Source organism: Dermacentor albipictus, chromosome 6 (assembly GCF_038994185.2).
Source record: "Dermacentor albipictus isolate Rhodes 1998 colony chromosome 6, USDA_Dalb.pri_finalv2, whole genome shotgun sequence".
NCBI lineage: Eukaryota > Metazoa > Arthropoda > Arachnida > Ixodida > Ixodidae > Dermacentor > Dermacentor albipictus.
The window spans coordinates 54,357,816-54,382,269 of record NC_091826.1 but is presented as its reverse complement, the minus strand read 5'-3'; the positions used below and the strand labels follow the sequence as shown (position 1 = coordinate 54,382,269).

Genomic DNA, 24,454 nt, shown 5'->3' with positions numbered 1-24,454 from the left:
TAGGCAACTCCAGCATCATTTTAGACTTAATACTGAGCACCCATCCTAGCAGTTTATCATCCATTACGTACTTAGAGCCCATTAGCGATCATAAAGCTATTCAAGGAGATCTTTGTTTCCGCACCGAGCGCCATGAAACACAAAAGAAAACAATCACTTTGCATGACAATGGTAATGACGACGCCATTACTCATGTACTGAGCAACGTTTTCCCACTCTTCGAAGCCAATTTTAGCCAGAGATCAGTTAACGACAATTGGTTAATATTTAAGAACAACAGGACCTAACACAAAGATTTATCCCCAGAATAACGTTTCGTGAAAATCGTTATAAACCTTAGTTTTCCAAGAGACTGAAAAAATTCGAAAATAAAAAAGAAGCGGTTTTATCGCGCTGCGAAGCTAAAAGGAAACCCCGAGGCGTGGGGAAAATACTACTCAGCCGAAAAAGAATGATTGACTGCGATCACCGACGCAAAACACTCTTTCTTTAAAAGCGACCTGCCGCGCATGCTATGCGATAAGACAAAAAAAAAATTGGGGCATCATCAACCCTGCGCCAACACTATCAATAGCTTTCGCTAATGCATCGGTTGAACCAGACTCCGACATAGACTGCGCTAACATTTTCAATACCGCAGTTTCAACACTTTTCACACAAGAGTGCAGTTCACTTTCATGGAAGCCACCTACTAATACCACGTCACCGATGGATGCGGTAACCTTTTCTTCAAGCGGCATCTCGTCCTTAATTGAGAAATTGAAACTTTCCTTGTCATCCGGCATAGACGAAATCAGCTTAAAACTACAAAAAAAAATACGAAGTGTAATACTGCAGTGTACTTGACATTGTTTTTACAGCCACTTTCCACAGGTCTCATTTCTAAAGACTGGCAACCTAAGAAGGTCGTTCCGCTTTACAAATCAAGTAATAAAAATTTTCCTCTTAACTACCGTCCCATGTCTCTAACTAGCGTTCCTTGTAAAATCATGGAACATGTCCTATACTCTCACATTATAGACTTCTTAGACGCTAACAATTTCTTCTATCCATCCCAGCACGGCCGGGTTCCGCAAGGGGTATATCCATGCAAAACACAACTAGCCACGTTTTTCAATTATTTACATGCCGACTTGGATACACCTTCAGGTTGACGCTATCTTTCTGGATTACGCTAACGCATTTGACAAAGTTCGACATCAACGGTTAATACAACAACCCTTCAGGTTAAACCTGCATTTTAAGGTACCAAAGTGGACCAAAACGTTCTTAACAAATCGTTCTCAATCAGTCATCATAAATAACCAGTCCTCCATTCATCTTCATGTAACACCAGGCGTCCCACAATATTGGGGTTTTACGTGCCAAAACCACTTTCTGATTATGAGGCACGCCGTAGTGGAGGACTCCGGAAATTTTGACCACCTGGGGTTCTTTAACGTGCACCTAAATCTAAGCACACGGGTGTTTTCGCATTTCGCCCCCATCGAAATGCTGCCGCCGTGGCCGGGATTCGATCCCGCGACCTCGTGCTCAGCAGCCCAACACCATAGCCACTGAGCAACCACGGCGGGTAGGCGTCCCACAAGTCTCCGTTCTCGCCCCTCCTTTGTTTGTTATGTATATAAACTACCTCCCGCTGCACGTATCTTGCCAAATTCTAATGTTTGCTGACGACTGCGTTATATACCGCCGAGTAACTAACACTACGGATCAAGAAGCCCTCCAACAGGATCCTAACCCCTTCCAACAATGGTGCGAAGATTGGCTCATAATCCCTAACCCTAGCAAATGCAAGCTCCTTTCTATTACCCGCCGACACAAGATTCATGCCTTTCAATGCCATATCGCTAATGAGTCCGTAGAATCAGTATCGTCTTTCAAATACTTCGGCATGACATTAGCTAATGATCTAACAGGGAATGAACATATCACTCACGTGATATCATCAGCTAACGAAACACACGGGTTTTTTAAACTTCATCTTCTCTTCGCCCCACATCGCGTGAAATTGCTTGCTTTCAAGTCACTCCCTCGACTCAAACTACAGTATGCATCCGCCTTATGGAACCCGCATCATGTTAACCTCATAAACGATCTAGAAGCAGTCCAAAATCGCGCTAAAAGGTTCATCCATTCTTCTTATTCGTATGACGTCAGTGTTTCAGCTCTGAAAACAAAATCTGCCTTATCACCTCTCTCAGTTCGCTGTTGCTTAGCCACCCAATTACTGCACCACAAGTTCAATTACTCATCACTCAATCGTGCACCTTACATCATGCCAGCGTCGAAAATTTGTTACCGCACCAACCACAACCTTCAAGTTCTTTGTCCACGTGCCCGAACTGCTACTTTTTCAGCTTCCTTCTTCGCGCGTGCAGCTAAAGATTGGAACGGCCTTCCCCAATATATCGTTGACATCTGTGCATCATCGTTTGCTCAAAATTTAAATTATGGCGTTTTACGTGCCAAAACCACTTTCGTTTTGTTGAAAATTTAAATAACCTTTTTGATATATAAACACATGTGGCATTGTTCTTTATATGTTCTTTTTAGCTGATTCCACCCCTTATGTAGTACCCCCTCGTGGGGCCCTTAAGGAAATGAAATGAAAAAATGAAAATGAAACTTCATGGCGGTGCCCAGCGAAGTGGCCACATTATCGCGTTTCAATGGGTGCCTACGGTCACCGTGGTGCGATTGGCAATGAGCTCGCAGACAGTGAGGCAAGATCGGCATTCTCCACCTCTGATGAAACTCGGGTTGCCTACTCGCGACCTGGCAATAACTCACTGATCAAGGCACTCATGCAGGACCTTACTATGATATACAGACCCCATGCTGACAACACCCACGGACGTCTGCATGTGATCGACCCAGATGGGAAATTCCGTATGCACCCGAAGGTTGCGCGGAGCCAAGCGCCATTAAGGCAGGATTCGGCTGGGCGTTTTTCTTGCACCCGCCGCTACGCGCACCTCGTGGGCCTGCCGAGTAGTCCCGACTGCGAACACTTTCAAAGGCCTGAAACTCTGGAACACATATCACGTGGTTGCCCACGTGATTCGTATTACGTGCATATCACGTGATTCGCTCTTTCTCTTCTCCTCGTCACTCACCCCTATACCTTCACTTCGCCTTTCCTCTTTCCCATTGCGGAATAGCAAATTAAGAGAGCACCAGCTCAGGTTGACCTCTCTGCCTTTGCTGTAAATACAATCTCTAATCTACTACATCTACCGCACTCTGTATGACATATTGCCTCTCTCCTTGACCTTTACTTTCATTATTAAAACGTATATCTCTGTATTGTACAGCCACCTGTGTCTGCAACGACTCCGGCTCTATCAATCTCTTCCCTGCTTTTGTTTTCAATAATATCATAAACCTCGCTCGCTGATCTGCACTGCTGACCAATTACTGCTTTGATCCACTTGGAACGCCAGCGCTTCTGGAAGGCGGACGTTTCTTACGGGCCTTGCTGAGTGAACTTCAACTTGGCGTGCCGAGTGGTTTTCGGACGTTTTCTGCAGCAGACGCATGCCTCATCCTGTTGCGAATAATTGCTCCGATACGTTTCGCTCTGGACACGATGCGCGATCTAGCGGCGGCGGCGCGAACTCTGCGCGTTGCTTCAGAGATGCGTGGCGCGCCAGCGCGTGCGATGGCTGACTAGTTTCCCCATTGGCCGCGCACGTACGTGGCGCAGCGCGCTGCAGCGCCACGATGCTGTGCTTGAGGCACCCACGGGACGCAGTGTCGATTCCATCCAGCATTGGAGACACATTTAAGAACATTGTTTCATAGAAGAGTGGCGCACATATATACAGAGAAAACACACATACCGGGAAGTGAGTAAAGTTTCCAAGGAATGCTAGTCGCATTAAAACTAATTATTTTCAGGCACCTCAATTGTGTTTCTGTGCATAGATTTCTTTCCATATGTTCTCTTCTTTAATCCTCGTCTATTCTACCCTTTCCCCTTTTTGCACTGCACAGTAGTTAACCGGATGGTTATTCTGGTTACGCCCTCTGTGTTTCATCTGTTAGTTTTTCTCGCTCTCTCTCTTGGAGAAAGAAACCACGCTCAGACGCTTTATTCCCTTTGTTAAACGTACCAGAAACTTAGCCTACAAAATTTAGGAATAAGTTGCAGCTTTACCCATCTACTGCCTTTCTTTTTTCTTTTTTTTCCTCTCTTTTTTCTTTGCGACTAGCGAAAACTGAATCAACGCTCTCAAAAAAGTTTACAAACTTTAGGGCTCATCTTGTCTCCAAATAATCGTCAGGTGCCTTCCTTGTGTTTCCTTTCTGGAACACTCTGAGTCCGCTATTTTTGCTGTCGGTAATGCTGTCACGCTGAGGACGCGCATACCGTTCGTGACCTGAAAGTACCGGGCTCACAGCGTTAAAGAAAGCAAAGGCGCGCAAGATAAATGACGAATGTCGTTGTGGGACAAGCCCCAAAGGGGGCAAACATTTTAAGAGTGCACCTCGCAGAGGTGATATCGCTTCACGAGCCGACCATAAAAGTGCAGAAGGCCAGCACTGATGCAGGGCGCCATACAGCGGTCATCAAGGCCAATAAAGAACGTTTGTAATTCAGTTTCTGCGATGCCCAAGTATGCATAGCCAACAATCGCACCGCTCTTGTAATAAGTTACTGAACTACCATTTACACCTCCTTTTTTCTTTCTTGTTCATTTTTCTTCTTATTTTTTCATAGAGAAGCGAAGACAAGGTATGTCACGCCACCGGAGGAAAAAAGTAATGAATAAAATAATGTGACGAATGATTGCAAGCTATTGTACGTACGTTACTCTCCGTCGCCGTTTGGCATCAGGTGTTGACTCATGGAAGCTTAACGCGTCATAACTAAGGTGGAAGCAATGTTATGCGACTCTTTCAACGCATTGTATACAGGGTGTTCCACGTAACTTGAGCCAGACAAAAAAAATACACAAATATACACACACAAAACAATCAAATTTGACATAATATCAAACGTACGGACAATACGAAACAAAACCAAGGCGCAAAAAAAGGTCGAAGGTCACGCGAGCCATGCCGGAACGAGACACTTCCGCAACCAGAAGTCCATGTCGCTTGCAGTCCACGAAACCCTAAGCCTGGCTGAAAAAGTATCTCTTTTTTTTTATTTATTGCGCGGTAGCCTTCGCGGTCTGGCTGCTCAAAACGTCACGAACGGACAACATTTCTTTGTTAGGCAACAATTTCCGCTTGCACTTCGCAAACGCGCCAGGAGGCGCGACAAAACAAACCCGCTCTTACTGCCAGCCGGCCCGTGCAGTGAGGCCTTTGCACACGTGCCGAGAATCCCGCAACGACTGGAGATCGCGTATAGCCTGTGTGCGCCACCTTCGCGACGCAGCCGAGCATGCGGCACCCTGACCGCGTGACCGCCAGCCGCGCTCGCCGATCGCGTTGCCACGGCAACGCGTGCTCGTCAACACTGCATGCCTGCTGGCCGTCCTCGCTGGCAACCCGCGGCTTCGGCACAGAAGAGGCCGATGTCCGAGTTTGCATGAGGTCCTCCTACAGCAGCCGTAGCCGAGATGTAGCGGCCATGAACCGCTACATGACGCTGGGTCCGCTCGGGGACGGCACCTACGGATCCGTGGTGCTCGGACAGCGGCTGGACACCGGCGAGAAGGTGGCCATCAAGCGGTGAGTGAGTCACCGTGGGTGTACAGCGTGAATGAGAGCGTCGTTGTCCACATTGACGTCCTACGGCCGTGTGCTGTCTTACGTTTGCTTAAGCCGTATCATACCGAGTGCATTGCCCATGTCGCGCTTGGCTATCGAATTGAAAACAGCCTGAAATAGTAAGTAAACCTTGTTGCATTAGCTGGGCAGTCAGACAGATACCGTGGTGATTCACGGTAACGAAAGGAACTCGGCGCTAAGACTCAAGCGAAACATAATACGAAGCAGCCGGAATATTTCGTCAAAAAAAAAAGTGAATATGCGGCTGGCTTATATGAGTGCGCTCTGCTTTCATGAAAGTTTCAGGAGGCTAAACTTATTAAAAAGAAAAAAAAAACAAGACGCGATTGACATTACGGCTTACGTCGCTACGCTGTGCCTAACTAACTGATGATAGTGACACCTTTAAAGTGTTCTTATCGTTTCAACAGCCCAATCTGCAGCCTTATCTTACCGGCGTGATCACTGTGTACTTCAGTGTTGGACGTAGTAGTTGTGCGGAAACCTGGAAGGTGAAGTAATTTATAAAGTAAAAATCAGAAATCCACTCGTTTGTGGTACTTGCTACAAAGGAAACCCATACGGGTTCCTCGAAAGGAAAGCCTCACAGTTCCTTTAACGGTATTTTACGTCTATCATGCATGTCGCACGTTAAAGCAATCTGAAACACTAGCGCCAATGCTCGTAGCATTTCTTGGGCAATGAGACAAATCCGGTGGGATCTGTCTGCGTTTCTGCATTCTGTGGGGCTGTCCGGTCACTGCCGTTTCTTCAACCGCATATTATTCCCATGGCGCTGAACATTATGCACATGACTATTCAGTTGAGGTCTATCTTAAACACTATAATTGAAACTTGGAGTAGCAATGAAACAAATACTGGGGGAAGGGTTTGAACAGATTTTCCTACGTATTGTTCAATTTCAGCATACCTTCAGCAATATCTTTATTTATGCTCAGAACGTCGCATATGTTCAATTCTTGGCATAGCGTGTTTAAGCTTACGCTGCTTACGCTCACCTTTTACATCCTCTTGTTCTATTCATCACACTCGAATACAATGATTCCGGAGCATCAAGCTACTTTTTTCTTTCCTGTCTTGCGCGTTCTTTCTAACAAGCGTGTTTCCCGCGGTTCTGTGTCGTCGCGTCTCCGTGCTTTTATCTTTTATCGGTGCACCGTTTCGTCGCCGCGCAGTTTCGGCAGCGGCTCTGCTCCGTCTTGTGCCGCGCGCTGTGTCGCTACCACCGCGCCAAGCGTCACACTGCCGTTATATACGCCGGACATCTGGCCGGCGGAGTGACGCGTTAACCGTGGAATTCGCGACCGAGGACGCATGACTTTTTATATTCCACACATTCCGCGGCGAAACGCTCGAAGATATCTTCCGGCTCGTTGTGCTACCGCAGATGCACTTGCGCGCTGGCGACAGCATTGCGCACGTGCTGGCCAAATTGATCGTGCACTAGTGCGGTACTTGAAGTGCACGGGCTTAACAGACCGTTTATAGTGTCCTTGTGTATGGTGTCCCTCCCACGCGTACTCAGTACTTACTCTCTCCCTTTCTTCCTCTTTCTATTCCCCTTTCCCCCACCCCCAGTGTAGGGTAGCAAACCGGATGCTGTTCTGGTTGACCTCCCTGCCTTTCCTACCCTTGTTTTTTCTCTCTCTCTCTCCTTCCCGAAACTGTCAGTGATTGCTCTCTCTCTCTCTCTTTTTTCTTGCGGAGAGCATTCGTTGCCAAAGCCGTTAAGAGCATTCGTATACGGCCTGCTCTCGTCAACTGAGTTACTCTAAAGACTGCCTGCTACACGCGAACCTTCGTTGCGGTACTCGCCAGCAAACTTCAGAGATGGAGTTTCTTGAGGCGAAGCGCCACGGCTCACCAGCAAACTCTAGCGATGTGCTTCTGACGTTTGCGTAAGGTGGAGCGACAGTTCCTGGCGGGATAGACGAAATCTTTGCGCGCCCAGTTTATGCTGGTACGATCGATGCGGGTCCGTTTTAAACCGGAGCAACGGGGACGACGGTCTTTCGACCCGCCAACGTTGACTGACCCGACGGGCTCACTCGTAAGGCTGCAGTGGTCTGTGCGGCGATCGATTACTTGAAAGGTAGATGCAGTTGATACGATATTTCAGGCTACATTTCTTTAAACCGCATGGCCTCCGTGCTTTTCACGGCGGAGCAAGAGAGAGAGAGTATAATCAGGTGTTTATCTTACGTCTTGACTTACTGTTGTGGATGCGTGGAAGTCACGAGCCCGCCGTGTCCTACCGCACGCTTAATATTATTGGCCAGTAGACACAGCACATTTTGGTGGCCTCTCGTGGCCAAGATGGGTATGAGCCATTGAGTCAATCTCTCCTCATTTGAGAGAGAGAGAGACTAAACTCTATTACGGGCGTATTAGTTATTGAGACCCTGGCAGAGGAGCTACCGTGGAGGCCATGTGGTCGCAACGCGGTTAGCCCATTCTGCCAGCATGACTTGGCATTTTGGGTCGTCAGTCTCGATCGTATGCTCCCAGGCCTCGAGCGTGAGAGCTTGCCGAAAAATCGTTCTTGTTGGGCGGGGGTTTGAAGGGCGCCCCCAATGTATGTGGTCTGGGTCTGAGGTTAGTGCTTCGCAGTGCCTGCAGTTAGGTTTAAACTCTTCCTTATAAATTTCAGCCAACCTTTTGGAGCTTAGCAGGGATCGAGTCTGTGCCCGCCGTAGAGTCGTGGCCTGCTCCAGGGAGAGGATCGTGCTTGACAACGGATACTCTCTGCGCGAATCATTGTAAACTTGAGTTAATTCGCGACATGTAAGGATGGGTTCAAGCCGGCCATCCGGGTGGAGCGATCCCACCTCCCAGTCATATGCTGCTCGGGTGGCTAGGTGAGATGCTTCGTTAACCGGGTTACCGGCATGAGCTGGCACCCACATTAGACGTATAGTGTCCGCGGAGGCTTGAGAAGTCTCCTTGCAATGGGGCTGATTGCCCCAATAGAGTACAGCTTCTGAGTCTGACACAACGAATTCAACATCAGGTAGGGACGCGACCATGGCAATCGCGGCCTCTTCCGCCTCCACAATAGAGGACGTGTTGACCTAAGGGCCGATTTACTCTCGAGCCGCCCATCACCGCAAGCCGCACCGCACGCTTGCGGTCGCGCGAAAAAATGCACGTATCCAGCACTTGTGCACAAATTACCATTTACACTGTGTGCACAGTGTATACCTTACACATTGTAAACCGAAATTTGTGCACAAGTGTTTGATATGTGCAATCTTTCGCGCGACCGCACGCGTGCGGTGCGGCTTGCGGTGATGGGCGGCTCGAGCGTAAATCGGCCCTAATGGTCCGACCGCAGCCGTCAACAGCAGTGATTGGGCAACGGTCATTGCCCGCACAAGCGGCGTCTACGTAGATGGCCAGTTTGTTTTTGAGACCCCGCCAGAGAGAGTCGACCCCGGCTTTACGTCGATCCGTGTTGTCCTTTCCCGTGTTTTCGGGGAGAGGGGTAGCAGTAATTTTCGGCGCTGATGTTATTAGGAATTCAGCAGCGACGTGGGATGGCCAAAACGAGACTGTACCCTAGGGCGCAAAGTATTTCCCGTCCTGCGGCAGTTCCGGATGGTCTGATCATCTGTGACCATTTCTGGGCTTCAGTAATTTCCTCAGCCGTATTGTGAATGCCAAGCGCTAGCAGCCAATCGCTGTTGGTTCATTTTGGCAGTCCAAGGGCCTGTTTATAGACTGTGCGGCTGACGCTGTTGATCTTGTCCAGGTCAGTTTTCCTAAGATGAAGGTATGGGCACACTTAAGCAATTCTGCTGATTTGAAAGGCCTGTATTGGTTGTTGTGCGATCATCTGTGACCATTTCTGTGCTTCAGTAATTTCCTCTGCCGTATTGTGAATGCCAAGCGCTAGCAGCCAATCGCTGTTGGTTCCTTTTGGCAGTCCAAGGGCCTGTTTAAAGACTGTGCGGCTGAGGCTGTTGATCTTGTCCAGGTCAGCTTTCCTAAGGTGCAGCTATGGGCACACTTAAGCAATCCTGGTGATTTGAAAGGCCTGTATTAGTTGCTGTGCTTCTTTTTCTTTTACACCAAGCCGCCCATTCGACACCCTCCCGAGGAGGTTATTTAGCTGCCTGGATGTCGTCTCAACTCTACTAATCACTTCGTGATTGTGCGTGTTCTGTTGCACTCATAGTCCAATTATCCGAATTTTGGGCACTGGCGGGACCAGGTTCCCGCCTGCTTGTGCGTACATGCGAGAAGGCATATCGCAATCTGAGCTCGTTTTCCTCTCTTCATTTGACGTAGTTATCGCTGTAACGTTTTTTGTAAGTTCGTTTCTTTTATCAAGGCTCCAGCGCCGGCTCTTGGTGTCGCATTTATTCTGTTGTAGGCGATGTTTATTTTTATAAAGTTTTCCATGACTCAATATCTGACAATCAGTGCTTTCTTCCTTTATTCACAAGTGCTTTTCTCAGTGCCTTTCGCATATAGTGATTTTATTTTCTACGGCGCAAACCATTTTGTGGTCTAACCATATTGTTCGTACTAGGTTAAATTACAAGTTGCTCCTCACATCTTTAATCATTATTTTTAAATTCTTTTGTTTTGTCTTCTATCGTGTGAGATCTAGTGCTACTAAGTGTTTAATTGTGTATCTTTGTGACATAAGTTGTACTGATTTCTGTCCCACCTCCCCCACTATGCATATACATCCTCCCAAAACCCCTTGTCCAGCGTAGTGTGCGTTGCCTACAATATATACAGCATATATTTTTCCTAAATTGACTCAGAAGCGATTACTCGAAATACTCATCCTGGATATGAATTCCGGAGCGCCTGGAACTGTAGAGATATGGTTTACCCACATTCCGGTTATCCGATGTCGAGAAATTTGACACTTATTTGACATAGAGCTCCGTGTTGTTACAGACGGCGGAAAGCAACCTTGAAGTGTTTTTCGATTTCGTTGAGACTGCGTCAAACTCCAGTATGCAGCAGCAAGATGGCGATGTACTGCACGTAGTTCCATATTCATATCTGTGTTTAGGCAGCGAAATGTAGCTTTTTCCTTAAAAACGTGAGGAGACGGTTATTTTTTTTTCCTGTACATGGAGATTCAGTTTGTGGCATCTAGCCCTGGTGCTTTAATTAAAAATAAAAAGTAACCCGCATTCGTAACATACCAGTCGTCAATAAAAAGCAGCTTTAAAAGCGACTCGGTCCCATAGCTGTATTAGAGTCTCTTTCTCTTCCCCTTCTCGCTTCCCCCAGTGTAGGGTAACCAACCAGACTATTGACTGGTTAACATCCCTGCCTTCCTGTATTCTCTCTCTCTCTCGGGAGGATATAATACCCTCATCTCAGGGCATTATATTGTCACGTGGTAGTGACGGTGACGAAAGAAGCAGTACGGTGGAATACAAAACTAGCTTTTATTGGGCGAACCTGTGCCCACAAAACAGGCTACACTTATAGCACAACGAAAGCGGCGAACACGCTCGGCGATCGTCGAAAATCTGATCAGCGGGTCAAGCGCGTCGGCTTTTATAGATCAGTCGTCGAATGTTCCAGATTAGCTGATGGGACCCGCGTGCTTTCTACAAAGTTCTACATCATTCGCGTCAAGCGATGAAATCAGATAACACAAGGTTCGGCGACAACAGACAGCGGATAGAAGCATCGATAAATTTCCAGAAAGTTCGGATACATGCAAGCGCGTCCCGCGCTGTGCGATAACATTTGTTAGGCGGCTAAACGTGGTCGCCCGATAAAGATAAGTACATGTGTCATTACCCCCCTCTTAAAAAGCATCGACCCGATGCTGCAAACAAACGAAAGTAATAAATAAGCACTCGTAGCAATGAAAACAACAAAATAAGGGAAGTTCGTTAGCGTCCGTAAAACGGTTTAAGACGCACCACGTGGACCACTTCAGGTCGTGCGCGGCGCCGCTGTGAATGCGAGATGCCGTCTGGCACGACCTCATAGTCCAGTGCGCCAATACGTCGAATGACCTTGTAAGGTCCGAAGTAGCGGCGCAATAGCTTCTCGCTCAGTCCTCGTCGGCGTATAGGGGTCCATACCCAAACACGGTCGCCGGGCTGGTACTCGACGAAGCGTCGTCGGAGGTTGTAGTGTCGGCTGTCGGTCCTCTGCTGGCTCTTGATCCGTAGGCGGGCGAGTTGTCGGGCTTCTTCGGCGCGCTGGAGATAGCTAGCGACGTCAACATTCTCTTCGTCTGTTACGTGCGGCAGCATGGCGTCAAGCGTCGTCGTCGGGTTCCTGCCGTAAACTAGCTTAAACGGCGTGATTTGTGTTGTTTCCTGCACCGCCGTGTTGTACGCAAAGGTTACGTACGGCAGGACGGCGTCCCACGTCTTGTGTTCGACGTCGACGTACATTGCTAGCATGTCGGCGAGGGTCTTGTTCAGGCGCTCCGTGAGACCATTCGTCTGCGGATGGTAGGCAGTTGTCCTCCTGTGACTTGTCTGGCTGTACTGCAGAATGGCTTGGGTGAGCTCTGCTGTAAAAGCCGTTCCTCTGTCGGTGATGAGGACTTCTGGGGCACCATGTCGCAGCAGGATGTGCTCGACGAAAAATTTCGCCACTTCGGCTGCGCTGCCTTTTGGTAGAGCTTTAGTTTCAGCGAAGCGGGTGAGGTAGTCCGTCGCCACGACGATCCACTTATTCCCGGATGTTGACGTCGGAAACGGCCCCAACAAATCCATCCCAATCTGCTGGAATGGTCGACGAGGAGGTTCGATCGGCTGTAGTAATCCTGCTGGCCTTGTCGGTGGTGTCTTGCGCCGCTGACAGTCTCGGCATGTCTTGACGTAATGGGCGACGTCGGCGGTGAGACGCGGCCAGTAGTACCTTTCCTGTATCCTCGACAGCGTCCGGGAGAATCCGAGGTGCCCAGCGGTTGGGTCGTCGTGTAGGGCGTGCAGTACTTCTGGGCGCAGCGCTGACGGTACAACAAGAAGGTAGCTGGCGCGGACTGGTGAGAAGTTCTTCTTCACGAGCAGGTTGTTTTGTAGCGTGAACGAAGACAACCCGCGCTTAAATGCCCTAGGGACAACGTCGGTGTTCCCTTCCAAGTACTCGACGAGGCCTTTTAACTCCGGGTCGGCTCGCTGCTGTTTAGTGAAGTCTTCCGCGCTTATTATTCCAAGGAAGGCGTCGTCGTCCTCGTCGTCTTGCGGCGGGGGATCGATGGGGGCGCGTGATAGGCAGTCGGCGTCTGAGTGTTTTCGTCCGGACTTGTAGATCACCGTGACGTCATATTCTTGCAGTCTGAGGCTCCACCTCGCCAGCCGTCCTGAAGGGTCCTTCAAGTTAGCTAGCCAACACAACGCGTGATGGTCGCTGACGACTTTGAATGGCCTGCCATATAGGTAAGGGCGGAATTTTGCTGTAGCCCAAATGATGGCGAGGCATTCCTTTTCAGTCGTAGAATAATTGCCTTCCGCTTTTGACAGCGACCGGCTAGCATAGGATATCACCCGTTCATGTCCGTCTTTCTTCTGGACTAGGACGGCACCGAGGCCTAGGCTACTGGCGTCAGTGTGGATTTCGGTATCGGCGTCTTCGTCGAAATGTGCGAGTACAGGCGGTGACTGCATGCGTCGTTTTAGTTCTTGAAATGCGTCGGCCTGCGGCGTTTGCCATTTGAACTCGACATCAGATTTGGTTAGATGCGTTAGCGGCTCAGCGATGCGTGAAAAGTCCTTGACAAAGCGCCTGTAGTAGGCACACATGCCAAGGAATCTACGCACTGCCTTCTTGTCGGTGGGCTGCGGGAACTTTGCGATGGCAGCTGTTTTCTGCGGGTCGGGGCGTACTCCGGTTTTGCTGATGACGTGGCCTAGGAAGAGAAGCTCGTCGTAAGCGAAGCGACACTTTTCTGGCTTCAGAGTGAGCCCTGATGATTTGATGGCCTCTAGTACTGTTGCAAGCCGCCTAAGGTGATCGTCGAAATTTCCGGCGAAGACGACGACGTCATCCAAGTAAACAAGGCAGGTCTGCCACTTCAACCCTGCTAAAACCGTGTCCATCACGCGCTGGAACGTTGCAGGCGCCGAGCACAGTCCAAATGGCATAACCTTGAATTCATAGAGCCCGTCTGGCGTGATGAAAGCGGTCTTTTCGCGATCCCTTTCGTCTACTTCTATTTGCCAGTAGCCAGACTTGAGGTCCATCGATGAGAAGTATTTAGCATTGCAGAGCCGATCCAATGCGTCGTCTATCCGTGGGAGGGGGTATACGTCTTTCTTCGTGATTTTGTTCAGTCGACGATAATCGACGCAGAAACGTAGCGTTCCGTCCTTTTTCTTCACTAAAACAACTGGAGACGCCCACGGGCTTTTCGACGGCTGGATGATGTCGTCGCGCAGCATTTCGTCGACTTGTTGTCTTATAGCTTCGCGTTCCCGCGTCGAAACTCGGTAAGGGCTCTGGCGTAGTGGTCGAGCGCACTCTTCGGTTATTATGCGATGCTTTGCGACTGGTGTTTGTCGAATCTTTGATGACGTCGAAAAGCAGTCTTTGTATCGTCGAAGCAGACTTCTGAGCTGTTGCTCCTTAATCACGGGGAGACTTGGATTTATGTTGAAGTCTGGCTCGGGAACTACGGTCGTCGGGGTAGAGGCAACAGAATCCGAGAGGGCCAAGGCATCGCTGGTTTCCTGAATTGCCTCGATGTAAGCGATCGTCGTTCCCTTGTTGATGTGCTTGAACTCCTGGCTGAAGTTTGTCAGCAACACTTTCGTGTTTCCTCCGTGCAGTCGAGCGATCCCTCTTGCGACGCAAATTTCACGGTCGAGCAGTAAACGTTGGTCGCCTTCGATGACGCCTTCTACGTCAGTGGGTGTTTCGGTGGCGACCGAAATAACAATGCTGGAGCGAGGCGGGATGCTCACCTTATCTTCGAGCACACTCAAGGCGTGGTGACTACGAGGGCTCTCCGGCGGTATCGCTTTATCTTCCGACAGCGTTATTGACTTCGACTTCAGGTCGATGACTGCGCCGTGTTGGTTCATTGGTTCAGGAAGTCCATACCGAGAATGACGTCTCGAGAACACTGTTGGAGGATAACGAAGGTGGCAGGGTAAGTCCGCTCATGAATGGTTATCCTCGCAGTGCAGATTCCAGTCGGCGTAATCAGGTGTCCTCCAGCGGTCCGAATTTGGGGGCCCTCCCATGCAGTCTTAACCTTCTTCAACTGGGCGGCGATGTGTCCACTCATTACGGAGTAATCGGCCCCTGTGTCGACTAAGGCAGTGACTGCGTGGCCGTCGAGTAGTACGTCGAGGTCGGTGGTTCTTTGTCTGGCGTTGCAGTTGGGTCTTGGCGTCGGATCACGGCTGCGTCGTGTTAAGCTGAAGCTGGAACGTCGCGTCGTCAGGTTGTCTTTCGTCGTCGTATTCTTTACTTCCAGACTTCGTCGGGACGGCGGCGTGTCGTTATATCGTCGAGGTAGTTTCTTCGGCGTCTTCGTCGGCGGCGGAGGATCTTCGTCAGTTCGACGAACAGCAACCGCACCTCCATCGGTTGCTGCTTTTAGTTTTCCGGATATGGGCTCGCTGACCGGCCCCGAGTTGGGCCAGTGTATGGTCGGCGCTGCGGCGACAGGTAGCGGCCTGGTGACGGCGAACGGGATGGTCGTCGAGGGCTCCATTGAGTAGCGGCGAGGTAATCGGCGATGTCACGTGGGCGCTCGCCAAGCTGTGGACGCGGCGCGTTGACGGCGAAACCTCGCAGTCCCATCTCCCTGTACGGACATCGTCGGTAGACGTGACCCGCTTCTCCGCAGTGGTAGCAGAGCGGGCGGTGGTCAGGAGCACGCCAGATGTCCGTCTTCCTCGCGTAGGTGCGCTGGGCGACGGGTGGTCGTGCTGGCGGCGGCGGCGGCGGACGACGAAACTGTGGCGTGACAGGGCCCTGGCGCGGTCGCGGAGGGGGTCCTTGACGGCGTGCGACGGCGGCGTAGGTCATCGCTTGCGGCTCACGCTGCGGCGATTCAGGGGCTACTCCAAGTTGTTGTTGGAGCTCCTCACGCACGGCGTCGGCAATCGAAGCCACTTGAGGCTGTGATGATGGGAACAGCTTTTGTAGCTCCTCCCGCACGACAGCTCGGATAGTCTCGCGTAGGTCGTCGGCAGCGAGTGACTGAACTCCGGCGTAGTGGGTAGAGCTTGTACGGCGGTTGAATTGCCGGTTCCGCATTTCGAGTGTCTTCTCGATGCTGGTGGCCTCGCGAAGGAACTCTTCTACGGTCTTCGGTGGGCTTCGTATCATTGCGCCGAAAAGTTCTTCCTTCACACCACGCATGAGAAGGCGGACTTTCTTCTCCTCAGGCATATCCGGGTCGGCATGGCGGAACAGACGTTTCATTTCTTCCGTGAAGATGGCGACGTTCTCGTTAGGTAGCTGCACTCGGGCGTCCAGCATGGCTTCGGCCCTTTCCTTGCGCACGACGCTCGTAAAGGTGCGCAGGAAGCCGGTACGGAAGAGGTCCCATGTCGTCAAGGTCGACTCCCGGTTCTCAAACCACGTTCTGGCGGCATCTTCTAAGGCAAAGTATACATGCCGCAGCTTGTCGTCGGAGTCCCAGTTGTTAAAAGTCGCGATTCGTTCGTAGGTCTCCAACCAGGATTCTGGGTCTTCAGTCGCTGCTCCATGGAAGGTCGGTGGGTCCCGAGGTTGTTGTAGGATAACGGGGGACGCTGGGGCAGCCATTGGGGTTGTTTTGACCACGATCTTCTTTGTCGACTCAGGTAGAAGTCCGTGCTCTGGGGGCAGTCCTTGCAGTCTGCGGCTAGCGCGCTGGTCTTCGGCGATGTTAGTTTTGTCCTCGGGCTTTGGGCTTGGATCGCGGCTTTGCGGGGGCGTTCGGTACACGAACGCACAAGCACCTCCACCAGATGTCACGTGGTAGTGACGGTGACGAAAGAAGCAGTACGGTGGAATACAAAACTAGCTTTTATTGGGCGAACCTGTGCCCACAAAACAGGCTACACTTATAGCACAACGAAAGCGGCGAACACGCTCGGCGATCGTCGAAAATCTGATCAGCGGGTCAAGCGCGTCGGCTTTTATAGATCAGTCGTCGAATGTTCCAGATTAGCTGATGGGACCCGCGTGCTTTCTACAAAGTTCTACATCATTCGCGTCAAGCGATGAAATCAGATAACACAAGGTTCGGCGACAACAGACAGCGGATAGAAGCATCGATAAATTTCCAGAAAGTTCGGATACATGCAAGCGCGTCCCGCGCTGTGCGATAACATTTGTTAGGCGGCTAAACGTGGTCGCCCGATAAAGATAAGTACATGTGTCAATATAATGGTGTGGTGGGGGCGGGGTGGTATTTATTTTATAATAAATGAAATAAATTAATGAAAGATTGTGGCGTACGTTGCCTAGGGAATCAGTGTGGCCACATGAATTCGTGACCACATGCGGAGAAGTGTCACGAAGCAAGTCCGCATATATGTCAGGGCTTGTCCTACAATGTCCAACTGGGAGCGTAGAGAAATATTCCATCGAAAGAATGCAGCTTGTTGAAATCACTGCGTTACACTTTCGTGCATGTTTCATGCACCTTCTTAAGAACGCCAAGGAGCAAAAATTAGCGCACTATCGTCATCAGGGATTACTCCGGTATACCTTGCGCTAATCAACGATAACGCTTCTGACGAGCATTGGACCTCTAAATGGAGGCTGCACTGTGACTACCTGGAAACATCCGTTAAACAGCTAAGGAATCTTTCCCTGAATGTTTTCCCCTCACGCTGCTTCTTCATTACTTCTTTTCTGTCTGTCTGTTATCTAGCGGATATATATATATATATATATATATATATATATATATATATATATATATATATATATATATATATATATATATATATATATATATATTGACACGTGTACTTATCTTTATCGGGCGACCACGTTTCGCCGCTTAACAAATGTAATCGCACAGCGAGGGACGCGCCTGCATGTATCCGACGTTTCTGGAAAGTTATCGATGCTTCTACCCGGCTGTCTGTTGTCGCCGAACCTTGTGTTATCTGATTTCATCGCGTAACGCGAATGGTGTAGAACTTTGTGGAAGGCACGCGGGTCCGAACGATTAGTCTGGAACATTCGACGACTGCTCTATAAAAGCCGACGCGCTTGACCCGCTGATCAGATTTCCGACGATCGCCGACCGTGTTCGCCGCTATCGTTGTGCTATAAGTGTAGCCTGTTTTGTGGACCCAGGTTCGCCCAATAAAAGCTTGTTTTGTATTCCACCGTACTGCTGCTTTCTTCACCGTCACTACCACGTGACAATATATATATATATATATATATATATATATATATATATATATATATATATATATATATATATATATATATATATATATATATATTGTAGCGAGATATAAGCTATTCTTTGTCATCTGTACATGATCATCATCATATTGGGATGGGATTTTCTTTCTATGGCCTCCGCCTCCATCTGCTGTGGACAACGCGTTCTCCATATGACCGACACGACCTATTCACTTCATGCAGATGACACACCCCTTCACTTCCGTGCTGCAGAAGATACCGCGTTACCTCCTCGCCATCAAAGCATCGTTACTATCACGTCTGATGTGATTGACTGCGGCGACGTGCTCGTCTTACCATCTGCACGCTGTCTTGCAAGAGGGATAGCCTTTGCATCAGGGCTCGTTAGGTTTAATGATGGCTCTGCACTTCTCTACGCTACAAACCCGACATCCGAAAAGATTCTCATCCCTAAAGGCACTACATTGGCTTGCGCCACTGCATCAGAGTCTATATCTGTTATTTCCTTTAAACCAGCTTCCTCTGAAGGTCCTTGTACCGGACGGGCCGCATCTCCTTCAGCTCTTGCAGCTGCCATCAGTTCCGACCTGACACCTTCGCAGTCACAACAATTGCTTGCTTTGCTCCAAAAACATGAAGCTTCCTTTGACGCGCATTCATCTTCGTTGGGAAAGACTTCGATTACGACGCATCGGATAGAGACAGATGGTACATCCATCGTGCGCCGTAGACCATATCGCGTATCGCTAGCCGAGAGGAAAGTCATTGACGAGAACGTCACCGACATGCTCCAACGCAACATAATACGCCCTTCTGCTAGCCCTTGATCTTCCCCCGTTGTTTTGGTTCGCAAAAAAGACGGCTCTGTTCGATTTTGTGTCGACTACCGAGCACTTAACAAGATCACACGCAAGGATGTATACCCTATGCCGCGAATAGACGATGCCTTGGATTCCCTGCAGGGTGCCGAGTACTTCTCCAGCATCGATCTGCGTTCAGGCTACTGGCAGATACCTATGCATGAGGACGATAAGGAGAAAACAGCGTTTTCAACACCAGATGGGCTCTACGAGTTTAATGTCATGCCATTCGGCCTTTGCAATGCGCCCGCAACGTTCGAGCGCATGATTGACACCGTTCTTCGTGGCCTAAAGTGGAAGACTTGCCTGTGCTATCTCGACGATATTGTTGTTTTCTCGTCAACCTTCTCTCAGCACCTGCAACGTCTGGATGAAGTTCTCACGTGCCTTGCCAACGCTGGACTTCAGCTAAACACCAAGAAATGCCATTTTGCGAGCAAGACGATCAAAGTTCTAGGTCACATTGTGAGCAAAGATGGCATTCGTCCTGATCCTGACAAGGTTTCCGCAGTTCAGCGCTTCCCTCGTCCCGAAAAGACCAAAGATTTGCGTAGTTTCTTAGGCCTCGCTTCCTATTTTCGGCGATTCATACGGGGCTTCGCCTCAATAGCGTCACCTCTGCACAAATTACTGGGTTCTAATGTTCGCTTTGTGTGGTCTCCCGAATGTGAATCTGCGTTCACCCATCTGAAGCAAGCTCTTACATCTGAACTCGTACTACGCCATTTTGATGAAGCTGCTCCTACCCTCCTGCATACGGATGCTAGTGGTCACGGAATTGGTGGCATTCTCCTACAGCGAGACGACACTTTAGGTGAGAGGGTCGTCGCATACGCAAGTCGCGTTCTGACAAACGCCGAAAAGAATTACACCATCAGGGAGCAGGAATGTCTAGCTATCATTTGGTCTGTGCAGAAGTTTCGACCTTATCTTCACGGCCGCCACTTTACGGTCGTTACAGACCATCATGCATTATGCTGGCTTTCGACGCTGAAGACCTTGTCTGTACGACTTGGTCGGTGGATTCTTCGTTTGCAAGAATACGACTTTACCATTGCCTACAAGTGCGGGAAAAAACACCAAGATGCAGACGCGCTTTCTCGCTGTCCGCTTCCTACGACACCATGCAATGGAGCTCCAACTACCATCCGTGACAAGCTTTCGCTCAATCCCTCCTCAGATGCTTTCTTGTTGGCCACTGTCGGCGAGATGCCTCCACACGACAACAAATCCTTCCAATTTCATCAACTTGCCGACTCTTACTGTCGGCGCATCATTGACCACCTTCAAGGAGCTTCGCGCCCGCCTAACGCCCGCCTTCGTCGGCAGCTGACGCAATTTAAGATTGACAACCGCGTCCTATACCGTCATGTCTATCACCCTGACGGTCAACGCTGGGTTCCTGTTCTGCCACGCTCTCTACGTGCTCATGTCCTGCGGGCTTCTCACGACGACATGTCTGCTGGTCACCTTGGTTTCCAGAAAACCTATGACCGCATCAAAGGGCGCTTCTACTGGCCTGGATTGTCCGCCAGTGTAGCGAGGTATGTCGCTTCCTGCGCTCTATGTCAGCGTCGAAAGCTCCCTACATCAGCTCCAAGCGGACAACTGCAACCGGTTCCATGTCCGTCGCAACCATTTGAGGTCGTTGGAGTTGACCTATATGGCCCTCTTCCTGTGACTCTCACCGGTAAACGATGGATTGTGACAGCCGTTGATCACTTGACACGCTACGCCGAAACAACTTGTGTGAGTTCTGCCTCAGCCTCTGAAGTTGCTGCATTCGTACTTCAATCCTTAATACTGCGTCACGGTGCTCCTCGCGTCCTCCTGAGCGACCGTGGAAAGGCATTCCTTTCGCAACTACTAGACGAAGTACTCAGAGCCTCCGGAACCACCCACAAGACTACCTCCAGTTACCATCCGCAAAGCAACGGCCTCACAGAGCGATTTCATCGCACGCTGTCAGACATGTTAGCCATGTACATTGACCCGGATCACAGAAACTGGGACGCAATTTTACCATTCGTGACCTTTGCATATAATACCGCCGTTCAACGCACGACCGGTTACTCGCCATTCTACCTTGTCTATGGTCGTTCGCCCTCTTCCTGTCTTGACGTCTCTTTCTTCGCGCCAACTGTCCATCAATGTCCTTCCTCCTGCGAAGAATATGTGTCCCGCATTCTGCGTTGTCGCCAGCTCGCCCGCATCAACACCGAAGCACGGCAACAGGACCGCAAGCAGCATTACGACGCCTCTCATCGCGTCGTGTGCTTCCGCCCTGGCGAGGAAGTGCTACTCCGGACACCAGTTCGTACTCCTGGCTTGTGTGACAAGTTTCAGCTTCGGTTCATCGGCCCCTACAGAGTCTTGGAGCAGACTTCTCCAGTGAACTATCGAGTGGAACCAGTTATTGTTCCAAATGACCGCCGCTGCCGCGCCGCTGAGATTGTCCACGTTTCCCGTATGAAACCTTTCACGAGACGTTCACCGCCCCTTTGAGTTGCGGCCAGGATGGCCGCTCTCGCGCGAGGGGACATTAGTGTAGCGAGATATAAGCTATTCTTTGTCATCTGTACATGATCATCATCATGTGGGGCTCATATGGGGTTCTTCTTCATCATCGCTTGTGGGGCTGGCTCTCGAGTGTGCTCCTGGCTGTGGGCGTGGTCGGTTCGCCTAACCTTTTGACGCGGAATAAAAGCCGTGATTACTGCTGCGTCACAATATATATATATATATATATATGCCGGGTGTTTCAGCGAAGATATTCAACAATTATAAAAAGTTGTATCTTGTAGATAGCACAATTCTAGTTGATGAGTTGATGATGGACATTACTTGCACAAAAAATTGGAATATGCACAATCGACTAATTAGCAGAAATACCCAAATTAAGTTTCTTACTAAGTGCCTTATGGCCGATATTGCAATTTACAAATTCTAGCCGTGGAGTTCGCAACGCGGATCCGCTTGGAACGAATTATCAGTATGACACCAGTTTCGAGATATTAATTCCCGAACTTTGCGCAGAAATGCATTGGCGTTCCAGTTACTTTCTTAACAAAACGTCGTTTCATGCATTGAAGCACAAAAGTGCCTGGAACCTGAAACATGAAAGGTCACCCTGTGTAAGGGTAGCAGTCCTCATTCCTGACACATTGCGATGTCATCAGTGAAGGCTGTCATCTTAAGAGGAAGCTTTAGCTCGGGCCCAACTCCAACGCGGCCTATTCAAGTACATGTAGAAACGCAAAAACGTTTTTCTGAGATAACCCCTGGACCGATTTTAGTGAAATTTGTTGCATTTGAGAGATAAAGTTAAATTCTAGTGACTGTTGGAAGCGGAATTTTGATTTAGGGCTTGAATACTGTTAAAAAGATTTTCAAAAATTCAAAAGTTGGAAAAAAATAGAAGTACGAAGTTTACAGGCTAATAGCTCAGCATCAAGCAGAGATATCACGGTTCTGTGAACGTTATCCATTAGGTCATTCAAAGCGGACAAATTTCATATGTCATTTTACATCTTACGTGAATTTGTTACGTTGTTTACAATGGTTCTGCAAAAGTTGTAATTACATAATAAGAATTTTTTTTAGATTCATGTAGGATGTCATATTTGTCCGCTTTAGATGTGCTATTAGGCACAATTCACGGAATTGCGATATCATTTTTCCTTGCTGAGTTACGGAGTTCTAAACTTAATAGTTTCGTTTTCTGAAAATTTGCGATTTTTGCCAATCTTTAATAAAAAATTGAAGCCGTAAATCGAAAATTCGAAACCAACAGTCACTAGATTTTAAGTTTTTCTTTTAAATGCAACAAGCCTCGTCACATTTGGTGCAGTAGTTGCCGATAAAAACGAATTCTCCTTTTACATGTATTTAGATAGGAGCACCGGAGCTAAAGCTTCCTCTTAACTACACCGCAACCAGGCAGTTGGGGAACGCACACATAAGGGTCTTTCAGTACCGAGCGCATAAATGGCACGATGGAAGGTCGCCCTGTGTATGTAGCTATCCTCGTTCCTGATACAATGTGATGCCATCGGCGAAGGCTGCAACTTTCACAACACCGCTCGCACTACCGTGCGCAGAAACGGCACAGACGTAAGAGCCCAGGCAACACTGTCAACGGAGCCACGGTTAGAATAATTCCTCGTGTACGCCACATTAAAGAACCTGCAATATCATTCTGGCGATATCTGATATTCTAAAGCAATTATCTTGTGAACATAACAAGTTTCAGAAAAACTAGAAAGATTTATGAAAAAAAATTTGTCTTTGGAACGGGTCCTTTAATGTAACATTTACAAAATATAAACGGGGCGAAAAATATATGTGCAGTCAGGCGCATTTATCTAGCAGATGTTGTCAGGATTGGGGGCTCAATCCCATCGCTCGAGATCCGCTGCCAAGATTGGAGTCCGGCATGAATTCGAAGGTAGCTGGCCCATGCCGTCGTCCAACTTATCCACGCTGAGGACGTTGATGAAGGGAAGAACTGCTTCTCATCGAGAACGAGGAATATGGGTTTATTTACAGTATTTAAACCAGTCTAACATGACTGCTTGAGAAAAAGAGTGTCAGTCTAACATGACTGCTCAAGAGAAGTGTCTCAGCATTCGCACCACGGCAGTTTTTATACACTCGGTCCTCCCGCGATACAAGGTCACGCGATCGTTCGTTTACTCATTGCCAACTTGCCGCCGCCCCGCAGAACAGTTTACGCACACATAGGCACACACATCCCGATGTCCGGCGCCGATGTCAGAGGGGCGCCGTTCCGCAGAACAGTTTACGCACACATAGGCACACACATCCAGATGTCCGGCGCCGATGTCAGAGGGGCGCCGTTCCGCAGAACAGTTTACGCACACATAGGCACACACATCCCGATGTCCGGCGCCGATGTCAGAGGGGCGCCGTTCCGCAGAACAGTTTACGCACACATAGGCACACACATTCCGATGTCCGGCGCCGATGTCAGAGGGGCGCCGTTCCGCAGAACAGTTTACGCACACATAGGCACACACATTCCGATGTCCGGCGCCGATGTCAGAGGGGCGCCGTTCCGCAGAACAGTTTACGCACACATAGGCACACACATCCCGATGTCCGGCGCCGATGTCAGAGGGGCGCCGTTCCGCAGAACAGTTTACGCACACATAGGCACACACATTCCGATGTCCGGCGCTGATGTCAGAGGGGCGCCGTTCCGCAGAACAGTTTACGCACACATAGGCACACACATTCCGATGTCCGGCGCCGACGTCCGAGGGGCGCCGTTCCGGGAAACTCGGAGCCAATGGTGGGTAGCTCGTTGTCTTGCGTCCCGGTCGGGCGTGTGGGAAGCAACAAAAAACGGCTTTCCCGCGGCAGCTTGATCATGCGTAGCAGATCAGGTGCGCGCTGGAGAGCTCGGGCACAATAGTTCGCCCGCCGAACTCGTTTCGTAACAACGGCGATGGGGCTGGAGGATGGAGGCGGTTTTTCAGCACAAAGCCCGCTTC

General features: G+C 49.5%; 1 protein-coding gene across 2 annotated transcripts in view; it reads left to right on the top strand.

Moving 5' to 3' along the window:
* Window positions 1-5,297: 5,297 nt before the first annotated feature.
* LOC135907790 (serine/threonine-protein kinase ICK) overlaps window positions 5,298-24,454 on the top strand; it is a 77,280-nt gene continuing 58,123 nt past the window's right edge. Inside the window, exon 1 of one of the 2 annotated variants that reach the window (XM_065439525.1) lies at window positions 5,298-5,688. In XM_065439525.1, coding sequence (XP_065295597.1) covers window positions 5,399-5,688 — 290 coding nt within the window. In that variant the 5' untranslated portion in view covers window positions 5,298-5,398. The remainder of the gene's footprint in view (window positions 5,689-24,454) is intronic. The other variant, XM_065439527.1, reaches the window with a different exon arrangement.